Here is a 17,539-nt window from a genome sequence, read left to right on the forward strand (position 1 = left end):
GGAAGGGAACACGCTGATTTCCATGGGATTGAGGAAGTTCTATCCTAGAGGATTGTCATCAAAAACTAGCTCCCTGTTTGTGCAGGAATACAAAGAGCCAACCAGCGCCAATTACATATCTGGCTTTGCGCCTCTTGGGTCCTTGGTAACAATGCTATGCCAACAGGAATTGTTGAGGGCGAAATTTCCAACATCTTGCTTCACTTGCATCAATATAATACTCTTCAATGGGGTGCGGCAAAATTTAATCCTCAAATAACAGCAACCTTTTAAAATTGGAATTTTGAGTTCACAGTTTAGCAGGGAGTTAGGTTTGGGCATTTCACTGAGATATTTTTGATATGTCAGGATTTAATTGATGCTTACATGGTTGTTTAACAGGGAGTTTTGGTTGAAGCAATTTTTCTGGGACTTAAAAATTTCAAAATTTGTGGCCAAAACGAAACTCCTGTTTCAAAATCTCTGTGAATCATCCCACAATTCAGTGTGACACACCAAAATATATCGGGAAGCTCTCCCAACTACAGCTGCTGTTAAAAAGCAGAAACAAAATTTCAAACCTAAAAGGTTGCTTTCAGAGATTAAATTTTGACGCACCCTAATTTGAGGCACTTGGATATTATCAAAAAGTTAAAATTTTAGTAGTAGATTTAACATATTGGACGTTAGAAATCTTCATTTGGACGTTTCAGAACGATTAAAAAACGTTGATTGCATCATGTTCAACGTGTTGTAGCACAAATCAAACCAATAAGGAATGAAAATAAGTAATAATCTAATAAAAGGTAGATTTAATTTATAATCCATGATTTTTAATCACAATATTTAAGATGACATTCAGCTTCTTAAATTAAATTGTTGAAAAGTAGAATTTATTATAGGATAAATTAAGAAGAATTTTATAAGCTTTGATGAAATGAAATGCAGAGAAAAACGAGTTATCATTTTCTAGAATTAAAAATTATTTACTATAAAAAGTCACCAAACACGTGATTTTTTTACATCTAAGAAAATTTCTAAATTAGCTGCCACTTTCTTAAACTATTCAATGGATTGGCATAATCATTTTGAACCTTCCTCATTCAAAGCTTAATTGTTGCACAGCACAAGTCTACCAAAAGTTTCATAAAAGATTCATTACAGAATTGTAAGAGTAATCTGTGTTTACAAAGCCGCAACGTTAAGTGCTTTGTCTGAAGCTGATTTGCCTAATGACGGTCAACTTCTTCAAGTTTGTTGTAATAGAGCTTGAAAAGTATGAATTTATTATAGGGTTAAATTAAAAAAGAATTTAATAAGCTTTAAGAAATAAAATGTAACTGAAAAACGATCTATCATTTTTTAATGAAAAAGTTATTCCCTGGTAAAACCACCAAAGCACGTGATTTTTTCTCAAATGAAACGCATTTCTAAACTATTTGATGAATTTAGCTCATTTTAGAACTTTCTGCATTCAAGCTGATTGTCTGTAGAAAGAATATATAAACTTCAAAATCAATGACATTTTTAAGCCTTACTCGACTTAATAATTAATATAGGGACGAAATTTTCATGTAAATTTTTGACACAAAGGCCAATGCAACAGTTAGAATTTTATGGAGATCTACCGAAAAATGTATTTTTCGTAATTCGGGTTGGAGAGAATTTCAGTTTTTTGGTTTAAATTTAATCATTTCGAGCGCTTCTCAAATCTTCAAAATATTTTTTCCAAAATGCAAATAAAATCCAATTGAAATTCTGATAGTTTGCTTAGATCCCAAGACATCGAAATTGGATGAAGAATGTAGCTCTTAAAAATCAATCTGAGATTTAGTAGCTTCCTCAGTTAATCAAATAAGGCTTAAAGAAGCAAAAATTAACCCAAGTCAAATCTTTGGAAGGAAGCTTTTTAGCTAAGTCTTAGCCACCATGAAGCTATTTTTACGCAGTTGTGTAAATGTTGGTTCTTTCTAACTTTCGCTTTTACTATTGATCTGTATATTTTCTTTTAAACTAGAAATTCAAATTGCGCGCATAAAAATCTGAGAACCAGCAGGAATTAATGTCCACTTATTTTACTAGACTTGACTTCGATTACTAAGCTACCTTCAATCAACCAAAGCCAATTTTTTTGTATGTAAAGAAACGATTAAATTCTTTTTTGAGAAAATATCGGATCTATATTTTTTGCGTCCAATACGTTAAGCTGATGTTTTAAATGTTTAAGATGTTTCACACGATTTGAACGTTTGTAACTGTTTATGCACGCTGGGCGACTTAAATTGGTACAGCTCGGGATGATTAACTAATTTCCGAGCAGGCACTGCTTCAAGAATTACGGAGCATCAAATGCGCCCAGAATCGGGGCACAAGATTGTCACCCCATACTTAACGGCACATACCTGAGTACACATGGTGAGATATGTCAAAAGTGATTAGCGTTTGTAAAATGCTACTCACAAAAGTATATTCCGATTGCGTGATGATGTTACGTTGGCAGCAGCGTTTATCGATCCCTTACATTACGTTAGCCAACTGCGGCTGATCAACGTTTCCCTTTGCCGCGCTCCCTAACTGGACCAGGTTATGTGACCGGTACGCTGTTAAACCAACTACTGCATAAGATTGCATTGCTACTTTGTAATAACCACTTCTAATAAAAACGATCCTAGCTTATATGAAGGTGTCTGACCAAGGAGCCATATTTCGGCAATTAACTGAGACTGTTAATTAGTCCCCATCAGAACCAGTTTTCCACTTCATCCACTTCCTGGGTAGCACATCCGAGATAGCTTCCATTGGAAGCAATGCGATTTTAGTGCAAAATATAATACCACAACGAAGTGAAAGTTAACACTTATTTAAAACCGGTACCTGCTATAATGCAGTGTAGCAGAAATTGCTCAAAAGGTCCGAAAAGCCTTATCGCACGCGAACCAGAGCCTCACGGAACAGAATATGCATCCGGCGGTAGAGACACAAAGAATCTGGTATAGTTTCTTCCAAGACCTTACGACTATAAGTATGTTGAAAATTATAGAGGTTGCTTGTTGCGCTTGTTGCTTGTTGCTTTTCTCTACTATGGCTCTATGCGAGATACTCATCAGAGCTCTTTCTGCTAACCGAAAAGCGATGGCATCAAGAAGATTACTCATCAACATCCTTACAATCTCAAAGGACTCTAAACTACAGTCTGCTAACTATACCCATAATTATTTGCAAATAATAAACCAATTTCTTCTCACATGAGGTTGCCCAATCAAATCTAAATTTAGAATAGAAGTGCAAATAAGTTCAGTTTTCCCGGTGTAAGTTTAATGGTAATCGAAATGACCGGGCATCGAACCTAACAACGAATCCTGGAGGCTGGAGATATTCCGAGAATAGAAAATAAATAAAATAAGAGTGGATCGTTAAGCTGAAAGCACAACAAGACCAAGAAGGCGTACGAAGAAGGCGAGCTAAAAGGAAAATAAATATTCGAGATGCCAATGACCCTTTCTTCAAGCTATTCCAAATGACCTCGCCAAGGATATCTGCGCTCTAATATACTAAATTACATAGTTCATTTTTTGATGATTCATTTAACAATAGCTCTTTATTAAATTACATTCCATGATAAATGATAGCTTGTGCTATTCCTAGAACCAGATTACTAACGACCATAACTTTGTTCTAGGACGACGGAGGAATAGAGTACTTCAACACAATTGTAGTTCAACCGCATTTGAAGCTGGTTACCAATCAAGGAAGAGGTTTCCATGTTGGGTGCCGTTATCAGACGAGGAACAAAGTTGTTTACAGAACGACCAACTCGCGTTGCGATGCTCCAATCCCTGCCGTTGCAGGTATGTTTCTAAATATTGCTTCCACCATCATCATCATCATCATCATCATCATCATCATCATCACCATCATCATCAGCGCCAGCAGCATCTTCATTACTAATCATGAAAATTGATTCTAGGATACGGCGCCAATACCTGGGTTGTACCATGAAGATATTCAGCGGAGATCCAACCCGCCATCACGTAGCGGAAAACGTTAAGAGTGGAGATCCGCTTACCTTAGTCATCGGTATCGACAAACAAGAGATGTTCGGGTTGAAGATTTCGGATTGCATGGTCGAGACGGTCTGGGTTGGGAGGAGCAGCTTTGACTTATCAATGATGAAGAGGTAAGGAAAACGTGATCAAGCGTCTTGATCTTCCAACTAAATATCCCCGACAAAATATCTCCGACAAAATATCCCTGAGAAATATCCTTGAGACTAAATATCACAAAAATCCATGATCAAAAGGCACAATACGGTTTTGGTTTTATAAAGAATCTGTATTTTCAAGGTTTAACATTATACATATACATATAAGTAATAAGTATTCAAATTTGGTTGTTATCTAATAATAATACTATCCAAAATCCGTTATTAATATATTTTGTTACCTGTTCTATAAAATTTTAAATAGATTTTCGGCAACGATAATAATTAATAATGCAATGGAAAAAAGTAATTAAAAAATCCTTATGCATTGGTACCCGAGTCGAAAAAATGAACTTAGATGAGCTTAAATGAATTGTTTCAATATCCTCTAAATTAAAATAGATAAAATAAAAATTTATCTGAGTTAAGTAAGTATCGAATTATCGCAAAAATATGGTCCCCGATTCCTTATTGGCTGAAAAATATGAGCGCGCTAGCTTCTCTAATTTAAATTCTAGTAGCAGTTAAGTTAATTTTTTCAACTCAGTTTAATTTAATTATTTAAGATATTTTGTCCGGAGATATTTTGTCAGAGGATCAAGAATCATGAAACCAAAAGAAAGCCTATAAAAGAGTGAAGTTAACACTCAAACACTTTCTAACCTATTTAACATTACAGATGTCCTATTGACGGCGAAATAATGGGACAATTCACATACAGCGAGGGACAAAACGCGAAGCAAAGGTCAATTTTCAGGCTCATAAATTTCCTTACACACTGCCAGCGTTTACTACCAATGCAACGTGAGACTGTGTACCAAACATGGCGACGGATGCTCCGGTACGGTAAGTTGCCCAAATAAAACTCTAATCAATTTGGAATAAGGTTGGAGTTCGCTAATTACCAAACTACCCACAGCCGCCATCTTTGCAACGAGGATCAGCAGAAGGAAGAGCTACCGGGAGATTAGACGACCAAAGATGTCGCTTTGGGCGGTACTCATAGCGACCATTGAAGTCTACAGCGGCCTCTACGTTAATGAAGCTTCGGACCTTGGCAGGGAATCTGAACTTACTGATGATGTCTTTCGAGAAAGGGTAATTTTTCAGTTTGAAGATAATAATAATTATTATTATTAATGGAAAATTCATGCCAGACTATCTCGACGAAGCGGACGGCACATCTGCATATCACAAAAGAAGCTTCGCAGTGGAATTGCTATCGCAGGGTTGATTCTCATGATCGCTGTGGTAGCCGCCATCTTGGTTCTACGCTGCTAAGAGACACAAAAACATTTCGACTTTGAAACCGGCTCGTCTATTTACAGCGGGCCTTATACTAACACACTGCTTACAGTCACAGCAGTTAAGGTTATAATAAGCTAATAAATTGTATATTAGCGTAAATTCGCTATAGTTAATACATTTCTTGCTCAAATGGTTTGCTCGTTGATAGTAAAAGACACTTTGCTATGTTTATTGTGGAAGGAAATCATAGAACTGTCTCAAACTGAACTTAAACGCTTCATATGTTAATTAAGGTTAACGAAAACAAAATTAATAATTATTAAACCGAGCGTTTGGTAGTTTAAGATACTATAGAACGAATATAAAGTCATGGGTTACGGTGGCGGGTATGGTTACGTGAGGTTATGTTAACTAATGATCAGAATTTTTTATTCAGACGAGAAATTATTGAGAAACAGTCGCTAAAGAGGCTTTTTGAGTGAAAAACGGCCCCTTTAAGAGATGGTCTTTCTCGTCTTTTCTCAAAAATACGCAACGTGCAATATTACTCTTTGTTCAATTTTTAAGATACAAGACTCAATGCAGCGTGGTTATGTTTTGTCTCATTTATTTTGAGGTTATACGGTGGCATTGGTTCACAGTGGCATTTTTAAGTATTTATAAGTACTTACAAACAATTTAATGAGTTTAGATTTTAATGACACTCTGGACCTTTATCGCTCTGACTGCGTTATTTTTATTTTTGTAAATAATTAATAAAACGACTAAATAAAGATATTTAATAAAAATTGTTTTATTATTATCCTTTAATTCTAATTATGCTGATAAAAGAGGTTAGGGAGTAATATAATTGATTTTTTTTTAATTTGGGAGCAAAAATATATTGTTTAATAATTAAAATATTTATTAAAGTGAAATAAGTTAGTTGGTTATATTAAATAAATATTGTTGATGGTAATAAAAGGCCGAGGAATGTTTAAATAAATATTTGTTACCACCAAACAACATTTATTAATAGTTAATAAATATTTATTAGGAGAATTTGTCGGTAGATGGCTGGACACTAGCCAACAGTTATGTCTATAGATTAGTAGAGCAACAACGACACCTGTACACATATCAATGTGTGTCGCTGAGCCGCCATAATTGTTTGTTTGCGACACGTGTCTAATTACTATTGTAGGTTAAACGTTAAGAAACATCTCAACCTTTCTACCCCACTATTTTCTCATTATGTCCAATTTTACAAATGTTCTTTTTGTTAAACTCTGATTTTGTGATATAAAAAATTTAAAAATATAAGCCTAGCTGAAATATATCATTATTAACTATTTAAATATCCCTATTAAATATTTTTAAAATGGTTTATTAAATAGTAAGAAATATTTGGTACAAAACAATGTTTAAGAAATAATTTCTATAAGAAATGTTTATTTAATTATTTTCTAAAAAATCATTTGTTAATTAATCTTTTTAAATACTAAAAATTTGTCTCAGTTACATTGAGAAAAAATTGATATTTAAACTAAAACCCAAAAATCGTGTAATTTATTTGATCAAGTGTTGCAAACTTCCAACAGGTGGCGCATGATCGCTAAATCTGCTCCTTTGTAGAGAGTTAAGGTCAAATAACTAAATTTTGGTATAAAAAATTTTCTAAAAGCCCTTATCTGTCTTTTTTAGGTTAATGAACTTAATTTTCATCCGTTATACAATAATTGTCATTAATATTTTCCATAAAATCACATAAAAATAAAAAATTTCATAAATAAACCTCAAAAATCAGCAGGAATGTTTAAGAAATAATTTCCTATTAAAAAATATTTATTAAATTATTTTCTAATAAATCATTTGTTAATTAATCTTTTTAAATACTAAAAATTTTTCTCAGTTACGTGAAAAAAATTGATATTTAAACTAAAACCCAAAAATTGTGTAATTTATTTGATCAAGTGTTGCAAACTTCCAACAGGTGGCGCATGATCGCTAAATCTGCTCCTTTGTAGATAGTTTAGGTCAAAATAAACTAAATTTAGATATAAAAATTTTCCAAAGCCCTTATCTGTCTTTTTGATTAATGACCTAATTTTCATCCGTGATACAATAATTGTCATTAATATTTTCTATAAAATCACATGAAAATAAAAAATTTCATAAATAAACCTTAAATATAAATAAGTAGATACAAGAAAGCTTGTGAGGCGCCATCTAGTGTCAAAAATTGAATCTTCCTATGACGTAATACTTTATTTCTTCTTAAAAGAATTTCAGGGAGCCGTCATAACTTAAACAGTAATTAATAAATAAATAATTATATTTATTTATAATATTAAATGGTCAATAATATAAATATATTTAAATAATTATTAATGTGCAAAGCGACTAACCTGAAAAAATTATTTGTCGTGATTAAATTGGTCCAATATAACAAATGAAAATAAAGAAGAGGAGATACAAGTATTTTTTAGTATTAGTTTAAATAATTTATTTAATTAAATGTAAATATATTTTTATCGAAAAAATTTAATACTATATTTAACAGTACTTATTTTAAATATAATTACAGTAGAAACTCAATATTTCTACAAGCTAGGTTAATATTTCTGCAACAAAAAAACATCGGCAGAAAAATAATCGAGATTCTACTATAATTAATAATTAATAATAATATATTTATGTATTTATAATTATAATAATAATAATAATATAATTATTAATATACTATTCTATTTAATCTAACAATAAGAAAAAAAAAGCATTTTTTATTAATTAGTTAACTGGATTCTATGTACAAATATTTTTACAAGTAACAACGAAGAAATAAAAATAATTATTGTTTTAAAAACTATTCTAGTTCCTGAGAAAAAAAATGTTTCTATTTATTATTTTAATTAGTTTTTCTAGACAGTAAATGAATGATGATATGATAGACTCTAATGATCCAAAAATAAATAATTAAAATTAAAATATTTAGATTCTAAAACTACGCTAATAAAATCAAAGGTACAAAAAATTCCGATATTAATATTATTTATTTGAAAGAATAATTTATCGTGTACCAGTAATGAAATTTTATTTTAATTAGCATCCCAGGAGTATTCATTCTATCGTAGACTAATGGGAATCCCCGAAAATCTAGATAGGCACACGTTAACCTTAAGTACAATCACCGTTATTAAGCAAAGCTGGATGGAATCATTCTTCTTATTTATTTTAGATTTTTTTTTATAATAATTTTTTTAATCACAGACTTTAAAACACTAAAAGCTCATTAATTATTTGTTTTTTTTTGTAATTATAAAAATTATTTTTATATAATTGCAGTTCGAATTTTAGAGCCTCAATGTTTACACCAATCCGTGAGTCAGACGGAACAATTTGTCGTTTTTATGTTACCACCACTGACAACCTTTTTTTTTTTTGGTAAATTATAAAAAGTTAATTCGGTTTGGAAAAATATAACCTAAATTTTTAAACAGTGGTAGTAGCATTTGCGGTGTCAATTTGACACAGTAATTTTAAATGTCACTGAATATTTTATATTTTATTGCCTAATTTACAAAATATCATTTATTTTTTATTAAATTTCATTTTTTAGCCTTTTTTCTTTATTTATTTGCATTTTTAAAGAAATTTTTAGTAATTAAATGTGAAAATAGAGCAACAGCTGTTCTTACGACGCCATCTTGGCACAGCGCGCCAATTCAAGTAAATTTAAAAATAAAATATTAATTCAAATTTTGATAATTATTTACAAGTAAGGTTAACTCTATTTTTAGCCATATTTAAATTAACAATTAACATTTTTTAATTTAAAAAAAAAAAAAAAATTTTTATTTTTATTTAAATCAGAATTTTTAAATTAACATTTTTTTTTTTTTAATTAACGTTTTTTTTATCCTACTTATTTTTACGGCGCATTTATAATAAAAAATGTCGTGAAAAAAAAAAAAAATAAAGATTTTGAAGAATTTTTTTGGCGTCAAAACTTGAAAATAAATTTTGGCTTTCATGTTTTTAGATAAAATTTTTAAATTATCTTTTTTTTGATATTTTTTATTAAATGAATAAAAATAAATTAATTAATTTTGAAATTAATTAATTATTAAATTAATGAATTAATTTTGAAATTAATTAATTTTTAAATTAATGAATTAAATTTCAACTTAATGAATTAATTTTGAAATTAATGAATTAATTTTGAAATTAATTAATTTTGAAATTAATTAATTTATTTTGAAATTAATTAATTAATTTTGAAATTAATTAATTTATTTTGAAATTAATGAATTAATTTTGAAATTAATTAATTTTGAAATTAATGAATTAATTTTGAAATTAATGAATTGAAATAATTAATTTATTTTGAAATTAATCAATTTATTTTGAAATTAATGAATTAATTTTGAAATTAATTAATTTATTTTGAAATTAATTAATTAATTTTGAAATTAATTAATTTTTTAATTAATTAAAAAAATGAATATTACATTTTTTCAAAAAATTTATAAATTTTTCTGAAATTTTGTAAAATTTCTCAAAATTGTCATCATTTTTTTTTTATTATTTATTTTTTTTTGTATTTTTCAAAATAAATCAAATAAAAATTTAGTTTAAAAAATAAAATAAAAAATAATGGATTAAACTTGTAAATAATTACCCAAATTTTATCCTAAATTTTACGACATTCACGCGCGTAAAATTTATAAAAAAATAATTTTTAATGAGTATTAAATAAAAGATTAATAACAAAATTTCTATTGTAAAAATTAGCAAGCTCAATGACAATTTTTAGAAATATTTATATATAGACTTATATCGATTAGAGGCATTATTAAAATATCTTAAAAATCACCCAGATAGATTTTATTACAATAAAATAAAATTATTTGTTACTTAACCCCCTTAAAAATTATTTAATACTTTTTAGTTTCAATAAATTAAATTAATGATCCTCCCTAAATAATTATAAATTTTGTAATCGATTATTTAAAAAAATTATTAACGATTAAAAATAAGATTTTTAACATACAACCTTAAGGCCGGTCAGGATTTTTTAAATTTAAAATTATAATTAAAATAGATCCCTAAAAAATATTCCAAGTAAATAAAATAAAAAGCATGAACGTCCTTGAAAAAAATTTTTTTCTCTTTTTTTATTGCTTTAAAAATCTAATTATTTTTTTTTTAATTATCCAGTGACATTAAAAATAAATTTTAACATCGAATTTGTTAAAAAATCTTCCTTGAAAAAATAAAAAAATGAAATTATAAAAATTTATAAAGATTTTTTAGATAAATAATTATAATTTTAAACCTTCAAAAAATTAATTTATCGTTTATATATCTGTAAAATAGCGTTTAAAATAATTTATCATTTTTTTATATATATATATTTTTTTATCGTATATATTATTTAATATATAATCTGTAATTATTTAATAGCTAATTTTTATCGAGTATAATTTTAAATAAACGCTTTAGCTTATAATTAATAATTCTCGTGTTATTTTTTACACTGTAATTGGGGATGTAAGTGCAATTCCATATTTATTTGTTTTTATTAATGGTTTATAAATTTTTATAATAATTAAAATCGAAAAAACATTTTTATTAATCAAATCAACAAAACAAAAAAAACAAACAAAATGATATATTATTATAAATAATTATAATAAAATAATAACCTAATTATTAATAAAATAAAAAAGACATTTTTACATTGTTCATTTAAAACCTTACCTTACTTCTCACCCATTACTTAAATCACTTCATTGCTTGTTAATCAATACTTAACCTTACTTTCTTTCCAATAATTATAATAATACATATTATCATTATTGTTATTCATACTTTGCGGTATGTTCATTGTAGTCATTGTTTAAAATAATAATTATTATTCTTTGCTTTTTGTACCAGAGGTGGCAATTTTGTTAATCATATTTTCATTCCTCAAGTGATTTTTAATTAACTAGTCAATTGCCGATGAATTAGCGATTTATTGTGACTTTAACGGTTCCTGAAAGAAATAATTAAAAATTGAACCGTAAAATTTATAAAATTACTCTTTTTTCTCTACTCTATTTTAAAAACCGATTTTATACCTTAAGACATATTTTCCATCGGTTTAGCTTTGTAAATATACAAATAAAACATTTGAATTGATTTAAAAGAATATTTTGGGTTTAAAAATCTTCTCTAGCTTTAAAAAAAACGCTTTTGACAAAAAAAACGCCATTTTCATGTATAGTAAGTGTTAGAAAATTTCTATAGTCGGTAAAGAAGAAATGCCCGCGAAATTCAAATCAGAGCTAGAGTAGACTTTTAAATTTTATTTAAAAGGTTATAAAAACCTTTTCTAACTCTAAAAACAACTCTTTTAACCCACAAAACGCCATTTTCAAGTATAGTAAGTGTTATTTTGAAAACTTCTACAGTCAGTAAAGAAAAAATACCCGCAAAATTGAAATCAGAGCTAGATTAGACTTCTAAATTTTATTTAGAAGGTTAAAAAAATCTTTTCTAGCTCTAAAAACAATTCTTTTAACCCACAAAACGCTATTTTCTAGTATAGTAAGTGTTATTTTGAAAATTTCTACAGTCAGTAAAGAATAAATGCACGCGAAATTCAAATTAGAGCTAGAGTAGACTTAAATTCAATTTAAAACTGGTTAAGTTACCTTGCATATCTTTGGGCGGGTTTGGAGGCATAGAAGAAACTTGATAGACATTGGACCTGACGTTTGATGGCAAAGTGGTGACCTTGGACCTGAACAAACCTCAAATTAGCACAAAACTTAGAATCAAAAGGAAGTAATTCGTACCTTTGTTTGCGAATTTTTTGGTTCCTTCCATCGAAAGAGTTGGGCGTAGGACATCCAGAGTTAGAAGAGTAAGATGGAGGTCTGAAGGGACGAGGGCAACCTTGAACGACTGGTGGAGATGGTCCAGGAGCGTACTGGAGCCGGGGATTGTTCGCCATGCCTGGATGCATCAGTCTAATGTCCCCTGTATCAAAAAGATCATTAGAATTCTTGATCAGGATGATCTAGGGCTTGATGAATCAATTTACCTGGCACAATATGAAGACCCTGGTACATTGGCAGTGGGTAACGCGATTGTGCTTGTGCGTTTCTGTTGTCAATGCCAGCCACGCCATTAACAGTGGGTCCATTAGGTGAGTTGGTAGGATACTCGTGACCTGGCGTGGGCGACCTGCTGGTCCGTTGAGACCCAGAAGGCGTTGACGCCCGAATCATGGGTACATTCTGTCGGAACACGAGGTTTGGCAGGTTGGGGAGGAGAGATGGCGTCATGTAGACGGCTCCAGGCGGGGCAGGAGCCGTTCCTGACAACTGATGACCGTAGGAACCAGCAGTGACCATCGTTGGCGGAGGATAGGTGCCTGAGTTGACGTACATCACCGGAATACCTGGCATTTGGTTGGACGTTGGGGTGGTTGGTGGTGTGGGGACTCGCCACATCATCGGAGGCTGCATTCCAGGTTGTCCTGAGTAGTAAGTCGGCATCATGGACAGAGGATTCTGGTAGGAGTAGTCAGTGGGTGATGGAGTGACAGCTGGCATCGAATTGTAGGAGATTGGGTAGCCGTTGACTGGATAATTGGGTCCCGTGTTAGGTGGGGTCATCGTTTGGGGGTTATACGTGTAGTTGGAGGGGAATCTTTGGTGCTGGATCGTAGAGCGGTCGTTTGAGGCCAAGGTAGATCCTGACGGAGGGACGAAGTACATTTGCTGGGGGGCTATCTGGTTAGGCGGATGAGAATGCTGTTGAGGATGCTGTCCTTGGTTAGGCGGCTGCCAGTAAGCTTGGTTATTCGGAGCATTGTGTCCGTTGGGTGGCGGAAGGGGTGGAGGAGGCGGCGGTGGAGGTGCTGGGAACGTCGGGGTGGTTTGCGACGCTTCTGACCCGGCTCTTGACTGCTCATAGACGTTCATGCCCATGAAATAACCGGAGAGATCAGTTACTTCCGATTGGGGATGAACGGTGGTTTGCATCATCATTGGGTAATTTCCGTAGACATTGTTCTGCCCGAAGACCATGTCAGGGGGCGGTGGTGGCGGTGGAGGAGGCGGTTGTTGCTGCTGTTGCTGATTTATAGCCAAGTCCGGTGGCCGTTGGATGATATTCTGGGGTTGAGCATTTGTAAATACTGGGGATTGTAATTTAATTCGGTATTCTGAGGGTAGTTTTGGTATTGCGGATTCAATGATCCGTGAGTGCAGGGTGGCGGGGATTTAATTGGCTGGTTAAAGTCTTGAACTTGAATGGGTTGAGCCGCGGGTGGAGGACTAGCTGAGTATGGTAAAGTTGGGGACGTAGCTGTACTAGTTACTCGGTTACTAACAGCATTGTTATTGCTAACCGATGATGGTGGTGATGATTTAATAGAGTTTTTATGCTTCTTAGAACTATACTTATTAACTGGCACATTGTGTCTAGGAGATTCAGGTAATTCGGGAAATTTATCTGGGGTCTCTGACGACGGGCTTTCACGAATCTCTTCAATATCGCTGAATATCTTCGGAGGATTGTCGGGATCAAAGCGATAAAGCGTACCATCTGAATTGGTGTACGGTTGGTTGGTGCGTGGATTCATAATAACGCTACCTAGTGGTACGCTTGAGATATTAGTGACCGCCCAAATGACTGTTTCAGTGGATTGGGTGTCTATTGAGGCATTGTTATTGTTTTGACTAGATTGTACATGACTGCAAGAATTCGCCGGAATTGGCGAGGGTGATGGTGATGGTGATATCGTGGTATCACTCCGTTGGCTTTGTGATTTGTATCCGCTGCTAGAAGGGCTCAATCTTGAGCACATACTAGCACCAGAATCTTGTTTAGTTAGTCTAGCGCCCGCGCTACGAGTCGAAGTGACACTATCACCACGTGATAGCATTCCACGAGTATACCCACCAAAACTGAACGACTTAGACACTGAGGGACGCAAAACACCACGAAATGCTTCACGTCCGTCGCAAGATTCACCTTTAGACAAACGAGCGTGGCGCCCAGAGTGGTCACCAGGATGAAGCAATCGATAGCGTGCCGACGCATCGGAACTTTCCGAAGACGACCAGTATGGCCAGGATACAACTTCACTGCTTTCAGCGCTGCTATCCTTGAATATCCGACGGCGAACTTTTTCATACTCCTCCTCCCGTTCTTCGAAACTCTTGCTGCGTCGGCAGTAGTCACCCGAAAGCCTGTCAGGCGACTTGAAATTATAGCCGTCTTCAAACGAACTAGAGTCACGTTTAAGTATACTGCGACGTGGCTCTTCGGTCAGTATCAAATCGTCCCTAATGTGTTCTTTGAACCTTGTGTCGGGTATTCTCATATTTTTAGTACGTGTTACGATTACACTAAGACCCGATTGATCGACATTATGTTCCATTCCGAAATATGCGGCGACGCGGTGGACCAGCATCCGATTGTACGACGACATATTGGGAAATTTATGGCAAACTTTGTGGTGGTCTTTAGCAAATTCTATCAATTCACGCTCTATCTTTAACAAAACCGAGCGGTCCTTCTGATTACGGTTTATCGTCACGGCAATAAACTGCTCGAGATCAATACCAGTGCTATCGGTATAGAGTTCTGTGCTGTTATCACGTGATAAGCACGGCGATACGCTGTCTAAACTACCGCTTCCTTGTGAGGATGAATTTTGATGCCGTAATTTGTGTCTTGTGCGACTTCCGACAGTCAATGTATTGCTAGAGCATTGATTTGAACACTGATTATTACAAACACTAAGAGAACGCCGATTATCATTTCTAGATTGCTGGCAATTGTTATTACTGTAATTATTTGTATGTCCGTGATTTTTCGGTGAATACTGAACGCCAGTTGATTTCGAAGGCGATGGTGGCGTTTGTAATAATCCAGGTTTATCATTATTGTGATTGTTTTTAACGCAATTATTGCACTTTGATGATGATGATGATGATGATGTAACAGCTAACGGGCTGGTAGCTTTAGATCGTTGACCATTGTCATTTTTATTATCACGATTATTCGTTGGTGATGTACTAGCACTCTTTGGTGTCTGTAATGGACTAGATTGACCATTTCTCGATGGAGTACGGCAAGTTGGTGACGTTGCGATATTTCGCGTTTGTTTTGGCGATTGGGCGGCACTCAGATTGTTACTATTGTTATAAATAGACTCGTTGTTTAATTTTGAATTTGAATTATTGGGTGAGAGACCACCGTTGCTTCCGTTCCCCAGTTTCTTTTCAACTGCATCAGATTGTTGAGGGCTACGTGGCGACGCAGCCCCATTGTGGGGTTCACGTGGTGGCGAAGTTGATTCCCTCATTGCATGGCTTCTCACTAGCAATTTCACCTTGGTATTTGCCTGCAAAGTCGAAAAAAAAAAAGAAAAACAATCAATTAGCACAACAATCTAATCTTAAATTAGGATGTTGATAAGCTAATAGGGAGTGATAAAGGATTCTAACCCTATTGCGGTAATTGTTGGACTCCAAATCGATTTTGTCGGGTGGACTAGGCTGACAAGACGGCACAGGAAGTGATGTAGGACGTGTAACAGTATTCCCAGATGATAAATTTTCAATAGTAACATTGACATCACTGTCTATCATTTCCTGATCCCCCAAGGTTGAATAAGCTGTACCACCAGACACTAGTACATTCTTGCCAGTGGGAAGAGCCGGCATCCCAGCCGAGGATGCACCGGTGGGACTTACGGGCCGGCTCTGCGACCTGTTTCCTTTGTGCACCACTATACTTGGTACTGAAACAGTAATTATCTTTGCTACTAAATCTACTTATTTCAATTCGTTAAACTATAACCGAATCTGCTGGTTGAAGCTTTGCCATTAGAACACGTCCTAATGGTTGATGAATTGGGTGTAATAGATGCCAAATGTGATAAAAGCTTTCAAACAAAATGGTAGCGAAAGTAACAAAAAAAAAAAACACACACAATTTACCATAACTCCATAGGAAATATATTTAAATCCAGATTTATCCTAAAAGGAAAAAACGTTTTCAGTTTACAGAGGACTAGAAGCTAATTAAAAAAAACATTTGCCAAATGATGCATAATCACGGAAAAGATATTGGAGTACTCTACGTCTAAGGGTATTTGGACTTACTTTCCAGCCGTGCCATGGGTTAATCTATGTAAGGGAATCCCGTAGTCTCTCAATTGAAGCTAGTACGGGATAGGTTAGTAGAATGGTCTTTGTGAAAGAGCACAAGCCCTTATTTCTCTCCCTTTGTTCCCGATTTCCAACATTGTCGTCTGTAATCCAACAATAACAGTCTATTGTCACAACTAATTGTTTAGTTTTATAATCAGTGTATTAGACATCAAAATAACATTACCCAATTTGGCAACGCAAAACTTCTGAACAACTAATTGAATTTTCGATAGAACAATTAAAAAAAGATTATAGGTATTTACGTCACAGAATCAATTTGATTTGATGAATTATTCATAAGTATGGTTGGTCAGTATAATATGAAGATAAGTGATCGATTGAAGTAGAGATGGATATTTCACAAGTATAACTGTAAAAACAATATCACAATATATTCATATTATCGAATTGCAGAAAAAAAAAACCACCGCATGTTTCTTAAGTATATCACTTGGTGAATATCTTTAACGGATAAAAACTCTATAAATAAACATGAGGTGATAAAAAAAAATTGTCTGAGGTTATGTCCTCATATTTTGTGATAAAAGCAATCCCATGGTATCACTACCGGACCGAGCAAGACGTTAAAAAGACAGCGTCTGTTGGCGAACTACCCGAATCTACCAACAGTGGTGATCGTCCACTGGCAGAAGGTGAATGTAGGTAAAACTTGGATAGTATATACCCATTTCTATTGTGGTAGTACTCCTACACACATACATAATATATATGTGGTGCAGTTGCTGAGGTGGTTGATAGTAGTAGTCTAGAGCACGCTTGCGCATATCACCTAAACCGACTCTGCTGGGAGGAGAACGTCCAACGGGTGTTCGAGAAAATAGCGGTGTGATCAATGATGACAGCTAACAGAGATTCCTTTTTTTGTTCCCTTTTTTTCTCATCTCTAATC

The 17,539-nt window shown here is 33.2% G+C and overlaps 1 protein-coding gene and 1 pseudogene across 1 annotated transcript; one reads left to right on the forward strand and one right to left on the reverse strand.

Moving 5' to 3' along the window:
* The first annotated feature begins 22 nt into the window (after positions 1-22).
* On the forward strand, positions 23-5,623 carry LOC123269780 (annotated as a pseudogene).
* Positions 5,624-11,344: 5,721 nt separating this feature from the next.
* LOC123269986 (R3H domain-containing protein 2) lies at positions 11,345-17,286 on the reverse strand. The gene is given in 8 exon segments (XM_044735943.1): positions 11,345-11,447; positions 12,109-12,197; positions 12,253-12,436; positions 12,501-13,607; positions 13,610-15,818; positions 15,922-16,217; positions 16,582-16,730; positions 16,893-17,286. Coding segments are annotated over 7 exon segments (3,930 nt in total). The 5' UTR covers positions 16,598-16,730; positions 16,893-17,286; the 3' UTR covers positions 11,345-11,418.
* Between the last annotated feature and the right edge of the window lie 253 nt (positions 17,287-17,539).

The sequence above is a fragment of the Cotesia glomerata genome, linkage group LG7 (assembly GCF_020080835.1).
Source record: "Cotesia glomerata isolate CgM1 linkage group LG7, MPM_Cglom_v2.3, whole genome shotgun sequence".
NCBI classification, from domain to species: domain Eukaryota; kingdom Metazoa; phylum Arthropoda; class Insecta; order Hymenoptera; family Braconidae; genus Cotesia; species Cotesia glomerata.